We start from the raw sequence: 13,138 nt of genomic DNA on the forward strand, positions 1-13,138 counted from the left end.
CAAATGCCCAGGACCAGATGGCTTCACAGGCAAATTCTATCAAACATTTAGAGAAGAGCTAACACCTATCCTTCTCAAACTCTTCCAAAATATAGTAGAGGGAGGAACACTCCCCAGCTCATTCTACGAGGTCACCATCACCCTGATACCAAAACCAGACAAAGATGTCACAGAAAAAGAAAACTACAGGCCAATATCACTGATGAACATAGATGCAAAAATCCTCAACAAAATACTAGCAAACAGAATCCAGCAGCACATTAAAAGGATCATACACCATGATCAAGTGGGGCTTATCCCAGGAATGCAAGGATTCTTCAATATATGTGAATCAATCAATGTGATACACCATATTAACAAACCGAAGGATAAAGACCATATGATAATCTCAATAGATGCAGAAAAAGCTTTCAACAAAATTCAACACCATTTATGATAAAAACTCTCCAGAAAGTAGGCATAGAGGGAACTTACCTCAACATAATAAAGTCCAGATATGACAAACCCACAGCCAACATCATCCTCAATGGTGAAAAACTGAAACCATTTCCACTAAGATCAGGAACAAGACAAGGTTGCCCACTCTCACCACTATTATTCAACATTGCTTTGGAAGTTTTAACCACAGTAATCAGAGTAGAAAAAGAAATAAAAGGAATCCAAATTGGAGAAGAACAAGTAAAGCTGTCACTGTATGCAGATGACATGATACTATACACAGAGAATCCTAAAGATGCTACCAGAAAACTACTACAGCTAATCAATGAATTTGGTAAAGTAGCAGGATACAAAATTAATGCACAGAAATCTCTTGCATTCCTATACACTAATGATGAAAATTCTGAAAGAGAAATTAAGGAAACACATTTACCATTGCAACCAAAAGAATAAAATACCTAGGAATAAACCTACCTAGGGAGACAAGAGACCTGTATGCAGAAAACTATAAGACACTGATGAAAGAAATTAAAGATGATACCAACAGATGGAGAGATATACCATGTTCTTGGATTGGAAGAATCAACACTGTGAAAATGACTCTATTACCCAAAGCAATCTACAGATTCAATGCAATCCCTATCAAACTACCACTGGCATTTTTCACAGAACTAGAACAAAAAATTGCACAATTTGTATGGAAACACAAAAGACCCTGAATAGCCAAAGCAATATTGAGAATGAAAAACGGAGCTGGAGGAATCAGGCACCCTGACTTCAGACTACTCTACAAAGCTACAGTAACCAAGACAGTATGGTACTGGCACAAAAACAGAAATATAGATCAATGGAACAAGATAGAAAGCCCAGAGATAAACCCATGCACATATGGTCACCTTATCTTTGATAAAGGAGGCAAGAATATACACTGAAGAAAAGACAGCCTCTTCAATAAGGGGTGCTGGGAAAACTGGAGAGTTACATGGAAGAGAATAAAATTAGAACACTCCCTAACACCATACACAAAAATAAACTCAAAATGGATTAAATACCTAAATGTAAGGCCAGACACTATCAAACTCTTAGAGGAAAACATAGGCAGAACACTCTATGACATCAATCACAGCAAGATCCTTTTTGACCCACCTCCTAGAGAAATGGAAATAAAAATAAAAACAAATGGGATCTATTGAAACTTAAAAGCTTTTGCACAGCAAAGTAAAACATAAACAAGATGCAAAGACAACCCTCAGAATGGGAGAAAATATTTGCAAACAAAGCAACTGACAAAGGATTAACCTCCAAAATATACAAGCAGCTCATGCAGCTCAATATCAAAAAAACAGACAACCCAATCCAAAAATGGGCAGAAGACCTAAGTAGACATTCTTTAAAGAAGATGTACAGATTGCCAACAAACACATGAAAAGATGCTCAACATCACTAATCATTAGAGAAATGCAAATCAAAACTACAATGAGGTATCACCTCACACCAGTCAGAATGGCCATCATTAAAAAATCTACAAACAACAAATGCTGGAGAAGGTGTGGAGAAAAGGGAACCCTCTTGCACTGTTGGTGGGAATGTAAATTGATACAGCCAGTATGGAGAACAGTATTGAGGTTCCTTAAAAAACTAAAAATAGGACTACCATACGACCCAGCAATCCCACTACTGGGCATATACCCTGAGAAAAACCATAATTTAGAAAGAGTCATGTACCACAATGTTCACTGCAACTCTATTTACAATAGTCAGCATGTGGAAGCAACCTAAGGGTCCATCGACAGATGAATGGATAAAGATGTGGCACATAAATACAATGGAATATTACTCAGCCATAAAAAGAAATGAAATTGAGTTGTTTGTAGTGAGGTGGATGGACCTAGAGTCTGTCACAGAGAGTGAAGTCAGAAAGAGAAAAGCAAATACTGTATGTTAACACATATATATGGAATCTAAAAAAAAAAGGTTCTGATGAATGTAGGGACGGGACAGGAATAAAGACACAGACGTAGAGAATGGACTTGAGGACACAGGGAGGGGGAAGAGTAAGCTGAGACGAAGTGAGAGAGTAGCACTGACATATATACACTACCAAATGTAAAATAGATAGTGGGAAGCAGCTGCATTGCACGGGGAGATCAGCTGGGTGCTTTGTGACCACCTAGAGGGGTGGGATAGGGAGGGTGGGAGGGAGGGAGACACAAGAGGGAGGAGATATGGGGATATATGTATATGTATAGCTGATTCACTTTGTTATACAGCAGAAACTAAGACACCATTGTAAAGCAATTATACTCCAATAAAGATGTTAAAAAAATTCAATCACAAAAAGACAACCCAATTTAGATCAAAAAAAGATTTGAAGAGATACTTCAGCAAAGGTAAGTGAATGACTAATACACACATTAAAAGATGCTCAACATCATTAGTCATTAGAGACACGCAAATTAAAATCACAATAAGATACCACTCCACATCTATGTCAAGTAGATAAACTTTACGAAACAGTTGACTGGAAGGTGAGAACCTGGAAACTGTCTTAAAATTATCTTTGCTGACAGACTCATTGGAAAGCTTCTGTGTATCTCCAGTAGTACACACACCATGTTTAAGACCACTTGTATGAGAAAACAAGAATTTGGTGACTTACAAAATATTTGGTTTCAGGATTTGATGATTAGAAAGGTGTCAAGCATGAATAAGGCTGATTTGGAAATGAAAAAAAGTCGGGCTGGGAAAGGAGCTAACAGGAAGGAGAGAAGAGAGGAAGAGCAAGGAGAACTCTTGGTACAGTTCTCATCCATCATCATCGTTCTGATAGTCCCTAGCACTGGCAAATAGAGTAAGATATCCTCAGGCAACACCCATGATTTTTTTTTTTAATCATCTGGTTGACTCCCACACAGACTCCATGCCCTAGCCCACAATGACTAAAATGTACCATTCCCAGGCAAGTCTCCACATCTCCTCTTCAGACACTCACATCAACAAATCACTCTGCTGCAACTGGTGCAAAGCAGAGGACTGCACCAAGCAAAATTCACCTTCATTTTTGCCCTACATCACAACCTGATGTACCCAAATTATAGTATTTGTGACACTGTAATAATAATTATTGGTTTACGTGCCTTGCCTCTTCCGCCTCCCATTAGAGATTGTGCCTTCTTTAATGACGGAGACATTTTTTACTCATCTCAAGATCTTCAGCACCAGTACAGTACCTGATATACAGTACAGTCAATAAATGTTCAGAGAATGGAAGACTGATATAAACTACAGATATAAACTCTAGCCATATACTTTGAATGTCTTTGTCTACAAAAGACCTTTTTATAAAAAAAAAAAACATATTGTGGGCAGCAAATGTATTGTAAAACTAGTTTTTTCTTTCTTAGGAGAGGCTCTAATCTGTAATTAAGAATCTGATATGTTATTATATAACTAATCACCTTTTACATAAAATCTTAGGAAAATGACTATATAAAAGAAATGGAATGAGGAGACCAATGGACTAGACAGAATTTAGGTAACCTAGTTCTGGCTAGTACCAGTGATTCTGGATATGTTTTCTGGCTTTCAGTTTCCTCATGTGTAAAGTGAAAAAATTAAAGAACAATCTCTAAGCACCCTTCAAATGTTAATATTCTAAGGATCTTTAATCCATGAGTGTTTCATTAATGAACAATCAGAAGGTAGGAGGCATGTCACATGCTGAGTATTCCTAATATTCTGGTTCCTCTTGCTAGAAAGCAAATGAAATTATCCTGTCAATATTCATTCAGTACTTCAATTCCAGGAACAAAATTAAGTACGTGCCCCGCCATCTACTACTGAAATCAGGAACTTGACCTTTCAATTCTAATAATTCAACTCTTGACGCAAGCATTTAATCACATATCATAGGCACTGACATAATAAACAAACTGTAAGCTTACCTGCCAGGAAACTGCTCCCAAAATTGCTGTTGCAAGAAGACTAAAAAAAACTAACTGCTCTGAAATTAAGCAAAAATGGCGCATCCCTTTGGATGCCATGATTCTATCTAGGTTATTGTTATCTACCCTGTGAGTAAAATATACTTTATGGCAGTCATTTAATTTGGAATGGAATCCCCAAAGAGTTAAAAGAAAAATAATATGGCAAATCATCCAGAATATTCCAAAAATGGAAAAGCCTGGTATTACAAAATACCAGAGGTGAGTGTCTCTAAGTTTAAATGCTGAAAGAATGAAAAATGTAAGCTCAATCATCCCAGTGAAAACAACAGAAAGTCTTCTGCAAATTCTTCCACGGTACAAATAGGGTTTCCACCTTTCAGTCACTGAAAGTCCACTAAAATAAATGTCAAGGAAAGGATCAGTTATCAGGCAAATAAAAAAACATGCAAAAGCAACTGGATTTTGGGGAGTTTCCAATGCGGAGAAAAACAGCAAGACTGCAAAAATAACTAAGTTTGGAATAGCTAGAAAAGACTTCATTCTCAGGTCAATAATCAGCATGGCCAAAGCTACAACAAGTAAAATGACACTCAGAGACTTTTCCACCAACATAGTTGTGCTGGCAATGGCAAATCCAACAAGTTCCAGAAATTCAACTGTGGTTAGTAAGGTGGGTCGATGACGGACATAACCAGAAATTCTCTCCACCAAAGAGCATAGTATCCTTAATACTATGGAAGTTAGAAGCAAATATTTGGTTGATTCTTCTTTCACATCATTTTTAAAGGATGAATTATCAAGAAAACACAGGAGGCCAAGCAAGAATCCAAACCAAAGGTTGGATAGACTTAAACTTGCTGCTTCCATTGAAAAATAATAATAGAGTATGCTGGCAATTCCAAGAACAAAAAGACCAAGAATAAAAATTACCAAAATTAAGGAATTTGCTGTTTTTTCCCATCTTACGTAAAGACCTAAGCATATAGCAACCAGTAGATTAATTCTGGCTAAATAGCCAAGATAACGCACTGAAGAATGCATGTTCACTTCTCTGTTTACTTCTTCCAGTCTTGTCATTGCTAAATAGAGACAATGACTAAAGCAATAACGCAGTGATTTACACATTAATCTGTCAATCTGGGCTTTCTCCCCACGTTACAAAAATTAACTGCTTGTATTTCATCCAGCAAAGCCAATGTTTCTGTAACTCCTACTTCAGCATTTTCTCTGGTGGAATTTGTTTGTAGTGATCTAAAAAGAAGAAAAAATATTTCGTTGTTAATTTTATGTAATTTGCCTTTCACATGTATCTTCCTTATACAAAATAACGAATAAGTGAGAAATAAAGTTTGTTCTGAAACCCAGCTTAAAATGTGACTTGCATGTATCTTAATGGTAATTGTCTCTGGCTTAAAAACTCTGCAGTTTATCCAAACAAAAATGGAGATTTTTTCTACTCATCCTATGCTAGGATTGTATGACTAAGTCATCATCAATGAAACTGTTTTTCCAGAGATGGTGAGGAATTCACCTAATTCATTTTTACTCTGATATCTGGTTTTCCAACAACATGCAAAGATGAGATATTCAACTTAGCTTAGATGTAGCAGATGCGTCTGGCACAATGGAAAGCTACTCAACTCTTAAATGAAACAAGGGACCTCATCATTACCTCTAATTTGAAAAGCATCAGTATCCAATAATAGCAACCATTACTACCTGCCTAAAATCATCTACATCTTTTTACCAGTCACCTCTAAAATGCGATGAAATCTTAGTCTAACAATGTTTAACTAATAAACTTATTAGAAGTTTAACTGTATTAAAGTTACTCAGTCACTAAAGTTGATCCATAATTCTCCCTGTACTTTTTCCTCTACTAAATTACTTTGATTATCAAACCTACAATCTTTGTAGCAAACCAATTCTGGACCTTTCTAGTCAAAACTGTAAAGTTGGAATGCTGACCAATATTTATTGTAAGGTAAATTTTTAAAACTATAATTTTACTTTTAAAAAGTTACCACAACAATTATTTGTTAAAGGACCCAGATAATTATTTCAATCTTAAGTGCCCCTTCAAGTTGCACTTCAAACATGATGTAGTCAAAAAATGATTTAACTATCTACTACATAATTCTTCAAATTTTCTAGTATGCTATTTCAGAAGAAATGATCCATGCAATGGCTCATGGTCACACTGAATATCCATAGAGAACTCAATCAATAAAAACTCAAAAAGTAACTAGTTTGTGATCAGCTTATTTATACTTTCTAATAGCAGGACACTAAAAGAAAGACCAAAGAGAAATATGAGATAACTTGGAATTAACTCTTAATTACCCATTTGGCTGGAAAAGAATGTCACCGGGTGACAACTTTAGGGTCTCTGGGAGGTTCCAAGTATTATTACTAATTTACATGTTCAACATGTATATTTTTTACAGCTAAGTTTATTTAATTAAATAAGAATGCTAATTTTTCCTCAATTACATTTTCTTTTTTTTTTTTTTTTTTTTTTTTGCGGTACGCGGGCCTCTCACTGCTGTGGCCTCTCCCTTTGCGGAGCACAGGCTCCGGACGCACAGGCCCAGCGGCCATGGCCCACGGGCCTAGCCGCTCCGCGGCATGTGGGATCCTCCCGGACCGGGGCATGAACCCGCGTCCCCCGCATCGGCAGGTGGACTCCCAACCACTGCGCCACCAGGGAAGCCCCTCAATTACATTTTCATTCAATCATTTCTTAAAAAACCACACACCACTAAAGAAAATATCTTCCTTGGTATATTTAGGTTTTATCTTTTTACTTAAGAAACTGATAGTATCTAGAGTGCATTGCATTTTTTAAAATATTACTTCTATGTGTTATATAATCATTCAACAAATATGTTGGAATATATGTCCTCAAAAGGTCGATGGTACAGTCTGGGCTCAGATGACTGAACACTGTTAGAGAAAAAAAATCACACACCAGACTAAATGGTTGCCATTGAACTCATGAGACATAGTTCTGTGTTTCTCTGGTCAACACACTCTCGTTCTCTGTGATTATGCAAACCTCTTTTCCCTATCCTCAAATCTCTGACATCCACTTCCCGCCAAATTCTCACCAGATGACTTTGCCTCCAATGATGTCATCAGAAGGGAGCTTACCTGAATTTCCAACACCACAAACTCACCTCTATCTACATTTCCTGATTCAAGAAAAGAAGGCTGTCCCTTCCCTATCCAAGGCTACATCTTTTAGCCACACACGTATCTCTTCCCCTCTGCCTCTTCCAGAACTTCACACTCTCTCCTCTCTCTTTAAACTCCAACTCTTTTCTTATCCATTGACACTTAACCATTTATTTGCAAAGCTCTTTTTAAAAAATGATACCCCCCCCCAAAAAAAATACAGAAACAGAAACAACAAACAAAACTAAAACAATCCTCACTAATCCTCATCTCCTCTTCCAAATTCAATCTTCGGTCTTCTTGACAGCCAATATTTGACTGCTTTACTTCTCATACCAACTAAACCGTGGTTTCCACCACACAACAACAAACTGCTCTGCCAAGTTCTAAAATAACCTGCAAATTCCTAAATCCCATGGGTACTTTTCACTCATTATCTTGCACATTCTTCAAACAACCTTTGATGTTTTTGACTCCTTTCACCTTCTGAAACCTGCCCTTCCTTTAACTTCCAAAGACCAGACTCCAGATTTTCTTCCTAACTCATTGATCTCTCCTCTCTGTCTCCATGCAGGGTCTTCATTCTGAATCTATCCTTTGGATCTTCAATTCCAAGCCTAGGCACTTCTCTCACTATACAGTTAAACACATATATATATTAACCTACCTGACAGAAATAAAAGCACTAGCTCGGTTCTGCACTGAGGTAAAAGCTTAGAAAAAGGTAAAGGAAAACACGTAAACAATAAAGTACAGCACATTCAGAGCATGGAATATATGCAGCCACCCTGTTATAGGCCAAAACCAACATGACAGAATATTATTTTTAAATAGCTAATTTACAAAAGTCTTTTCCCATTCTGACCTTCTTCAAAAGACAAACAGCCTGAATCAGAGTAAAACAACAAAGCACTGCAAACCTTTTCAGTGGGTCTGCCATCACTAATGATTCAGTGGGAAATTACTTGAGAGGCAGATAAAAAAGCACAGAAGAGTCAATCTGAATACAAGAAAAGTTAACTAACAACTGCCAGAGTCTGTTTTATAAAATCCTATGTACTACTCTAAACCCTCTTCTCCTTCACCACCTGTATGTAATCGTCACCCAAGTCTTGTCCACTCTTTTTCCTGCACACCTCTTAAATGTTTCTACTTCTTTTCATTCTCAAGGTCACAATCCCAGTTCTGGCCACAATCATCTCATGGTTGAACGTCTCTTTGCATCCACTCTTGCCCTTCTCCAAGAAGTATCTTTTTTTTTTTTTTTTTGGCAGTACGCGGGCCTCTCACTGTTGTGGCCTCTCCCGTTGCGGAGCACAGGCTCCAGACGCGCAGGCTCAGCGGCCATGGCTCACGGACCCAGCCGCTCCGCAGCATGTGGGATCTTCCCGGACTGGGGCACGAACCCGTGTCCCCTGCATCGGCAGGCGGACTCTCAACCACTGCGCCACCAGGGAAGCCCCAAGAAGTACCTTTTTTAAAGCCAAAATTTGTCACATCACTCTGTTACGTAAAAGCCCCCAGCGGCTTCCCATCACTCTAAGCAACAAAGTCTAAACTCCTTAAAATGCCTTATAACACTCTCCTCATTGGATATGCATAACTCTCCGGCCTCATCTCTTACCATTCTTCCTCTTGAACTTGCATTCGAGCCATACGGACCTTTCAATTCTGAACCGTACTAATGCTATTCCCTCTCCAGGTGCACTCGTTTCCCTCCTCTTGGCCCCATCCCAGTCCTCACACCTGGCTCACTCCTATTCTTTACTCTTTACGCCTCAGCTTAAATGATTTTCTTAGGGCAATCACCTTGACTCATTTATATGATCCATGGACTTCCTCTGTAACAGCAAAATATTGACCATCAACTGTTTAAAAACTGCATTCCCCATTAGATCACAAGGTCTCTGAAAGTTTGTCTTCAATACTGTACACCAGTATTGAAGACAATACTGTTTAGCAGAAAGTACTTTCTGTTTAGCAGAAAGGTCGGCACCAAGTAGGTACTGAACACGTACCTGTCAAAGAAATAAAGACTGATGCAGAAATAACTATTTAACAACAATGCCACTCAGTTATAGGACACGTATTAATATACAAAGAGTAAACAAGTTGTCTAATTGGTTTGCTTCTCTCTCGGCCTTATGCCAGCCTTCACTTAATTCATCCAAATTCCTCCAAACCAACAAGTTCTCTTTCATGTCCTACTTCTAGGGAATCCAAGACACACTATATCACGTGCAACGTCTTTAGACTCAGAAACTATTCCCGTCCCATCTAGGGGAAGTGTCAAAAACTGAAAGAACATACTGAGCACCCAGGGTCGGGGAATTCCAGTGCTTTGGTTCTATGAATTCATGATAATATAACTCTTTGGACCCATCTCACACAAGGAGAATGGCACCTCGAATACTAAATCCCTCAGCAGTAGGGCAGCAATAACAACTCTTCTTCCATTCTGCCTCCTCCTAGCAAGATGTGGGAGGCCCAAGAAGCCTCGCTGTTGTCGACCATAACCGGGCACCCAGCTGAGTGGGGAACTGCTGAGGGATACGAGAGGCGCCCCGCCTTCCATCCTCCACCCCACACCATCAACTTCTCTCCGGGCAGGTATCCCTACCTCCGCCCAGGGAGGCCGGCTGGGCGGAGCTTGGGGCCCGCACCACTCTGAGCCCTGGGCGGTGACTGTGCCCAGGTCTCACCGCCTCGCCAGTGAGCCCCCCTCGCCCACCTACCTGACGCGGCCGCTGCCACCAACGGTTTCTCAACCCTCGGAGTCGGCGCTGGGGCCAGCACGGTAAAGGGAGGCCCCTTGCGGCTGAGCCTGCGACTCGGAGCGGGGAGGCGGGACGCCAGGGGAGTCGAGGGCCAGAGGCCGCACGCTCTAGCACAGTCCAGTCTCGTCAGAAACTTTCTCCGTTACTGGCCCGGCCACGGCCGCCATATTCCCGCCGCCGGATCCGCGACGGTACGGAACGCCGCCGGGGTCAAGCCGCACGACGCGCTTCCTCCCTAAGAGCCGGCCCAGGCCCTGCCCCTCTCCCCGCCCAAACCCTCCGAGCCGCCGCGGACCCAGGTGCGCTCGGCGCTGCGCGAGCGCAAACGGCCCCACCTGGGGTACAAGCTGTCGCCTTCCTGGACCTGGAGTGGGCGGCGAACAGGGAGCTGGAAGACCACGAAGGATCATGCCGACCGTGTCCATCAAGCCTCTAGGCCGCCACCTCGGGCTTGACCGAGACTGGGGCAAAGCGGCCGGGTCGGCCGGCTGGCCACACAAGAACAGTAAATACTGCAGGAGGCGTTGCCGCTCTTTAATACCTATCGCATAATATATGGCTTTGTGTCCACTGACCAGCTAAAAGCTCAAGCTCCTTAGGCTCGCCTTCAAAGCCCTTCTCGCCTCCTTTTCTAATTAAGACTCCCTTTCATAAACCGCCTGGGTCTTTACTTCGCCGACAACGCTAAGCTCCCCCAGTCCTGACCCATTCCATTACCCCTCTCCCCCCCCTACCCCCGTCCCTTACACGTTCACCGGCCCCGCATCCTGAGGGTCCTTCACATTCCAGGGCTAATTCTTCTTTGTATCCGAACGCACTGAATAAACATAAGGGGATATTACTCGGCAGCGTTTCACAACAGCTGTGGAGCTGATGATTTTGGGGTTTGAATTCTGGTTTCTCCATCTAAGAAATGGTAACAAAACCTTCCTTGCAAAGGAAGGAAAACTTCCTTCCATGTTATGAAGATTCAGTAAAACATTTTTTTTTCTGGCATCGTAAGGTAGTCCCTCAAAAAGTATGAATCCCCCTCCCTCTCCAAGAAGCCCTTCCTGCCTGCCAGCCCTCTGTCCCTACCGTAATTTTCTACTGTTCATAGCACTTAGCGAGGTCAGTCTCTATGAACCCCAGTTCCCTCATATGTAAGTAGAATGCTAATAATACCTCCCTTACAGGGTTGTTGTAGGGATTAAATAAGATGATGTATGTAAAAATTACCTTAAAACCTTTACATAGTTTATCCCCTTTGGGATAAAGCACAACAACAGACTATACAGCAGCTTGACCTCCAACTGAAACAGTAGGGAAGGGGGCAGGGCACAACCTTTAAAAGAATGACATAGCCAAAGGACATGACAAAAACTGGTTAGAACCAACTAGGTCCAAGATGGCGGAAGATTTGACTTCCAGTGGACTTTGAGCCTCATTATATGCTCATTGTAATACATTAGCGGGCTAAATGACACACCCACAGGTGCCATGACAGTTCTGAGGTCAACCATAAAAGGTCAAAAAGTGGGCTGTGGCCCAATTCCTGGAAATCTCCACCCCTTCCCCCAAAATAACTGGAATAATTCTCCCACTAATTAGCCTTTGAAATTACCCAGCCCATAAAAACTAACCACCCCATATTTCAGGGCCTCTCGCCTTCTGAGATGGCCCACACTCTTTCTGTGGAGTGTGTTTCTCTCTAAATAAATTCACTTCTTACCTATCACTTTGTCTCTCACTGAATTCTTTCTGCAAGGAGACATCAAGAACCTGAGCTTCTTTAAGTCCTGAGACCAGGTGTGTGATCTCAACTAAAAGACCATGGGTTCAAGTCCCAATCTGGGTTCTGGCTGGGTTCAAGTCCCAATCTGAGTTGCATGATTTCACCACCACACTCCCCCAACTCTGCACCCTAGCCTGCTTCCATTTCCTCAAATGCAGGGACATGTCCAGTTTTGCTCACCATTAAATAGGCCTACGTGGTGCCTGATATATAGTTGGTACTTAAATATTTGTTAAATGAAATAATAGAACAGAGTAGGTCCTCTCCTCCCACTTATTTTCTATCAGTGTCTTCTATATTCTTGTCCTATTTCCCCTAACAGAGTATGAATTTCTTCATTTTCATTTCATAGATGGTGAGGGGTTGCAGTGGACAGCACGTCTATAAGTGATGAAGCACCCTCAGACTCAGATTCCTCATTTGTAAATGAAAATTTTGTGTTTGATTCTCTCCAGACTCCTGTCTAACTCTAAATTCAATCAGTACCCAGCTCCCAAATCTGTAACTGTCTCTCTGGGGAATACAGTGTCACATTTCCAACTACCTGCTAGATGTTTCTACTTGAATATATTGTCCACACTTCTAATTCAACTTGCCTTTAATGGATTCCCACCACCTGAACCCTGTTTCCATGTGTGGTGAATTCTCCCCTGTTAACTGAAAAAAATGCACAACCTAAAAGTTGAGAATTATGTTTTATTTGGCAGACAAAACAGAGGACTTAAGCCCAGGACACAGTCTCAGATTGATCTGAGAGACTGCTCCAAAGAGGTAAGGGAGGAGCCTCAATATATAGGAGTTTTCGCAACAAAGACCAAGTAATCGGAATTTCAAAAGATTAGTGTTAATTAAAGAGAACCAGACATCTCAAGTTAATGAATTTAACACTTTTCTATGTATGGGAAGATGCAATAGTCTGGGCTTACTGAAATCACTTCTTTGATATGTACATCAGCTACCTTGGGCCAGTATCCTGTGTTTTCCCATCCTGAGTCTCCTCAGGTCTCACCTTCCGGGGTGGGGAG

The 13,138-nt window shown here is 40.9% G+C and overlaps 1 protein-coding gene across 1 annotated transcript in view; it reads right to left on the minus strand.

Annotated features, from left to right (window-relative positions):
* Positions 1–10,548, minus strand: part of TMEM168 (transmembrane protein 168) — a 57,143-nt gene extending 46,595 nt beyond the window's left edge. Inside the window, exons 1-2 of the mRNA XM_082632439.1 lie at positions 10,298–10,548; positions 4,383–5,636 (exon numbers count right to left, since the gene is read on the minus strand). Coding sequence (XP_082488565.1) covers positions 4,383–5,510 — 1,128 coding nt within the window. The 5' untranslated portion in view covers positions 5,511–5,636; positions 10,298–10,548. The remainder of the gene's footprint in view (positions 1–4,382; positions 5,637–10,297) is intronic.
* Between the last annotated feature and the right edge of the window lie 2,590 nt (positions 10,549–13,138).

Source organism: Mesoplodon mirus (assembly GCF_964341445.2).
Source record: "Mesoplodon mirus genome assembly, chromosome: 9".
Classification (NCBI taxonomy): domain Eukaryota; kingdom Metazoa; phylum Chordata; class Mammalia; order Artiodactyla; family Ziphiidae; genus Mesoplodon; species Mesoplodon mirus.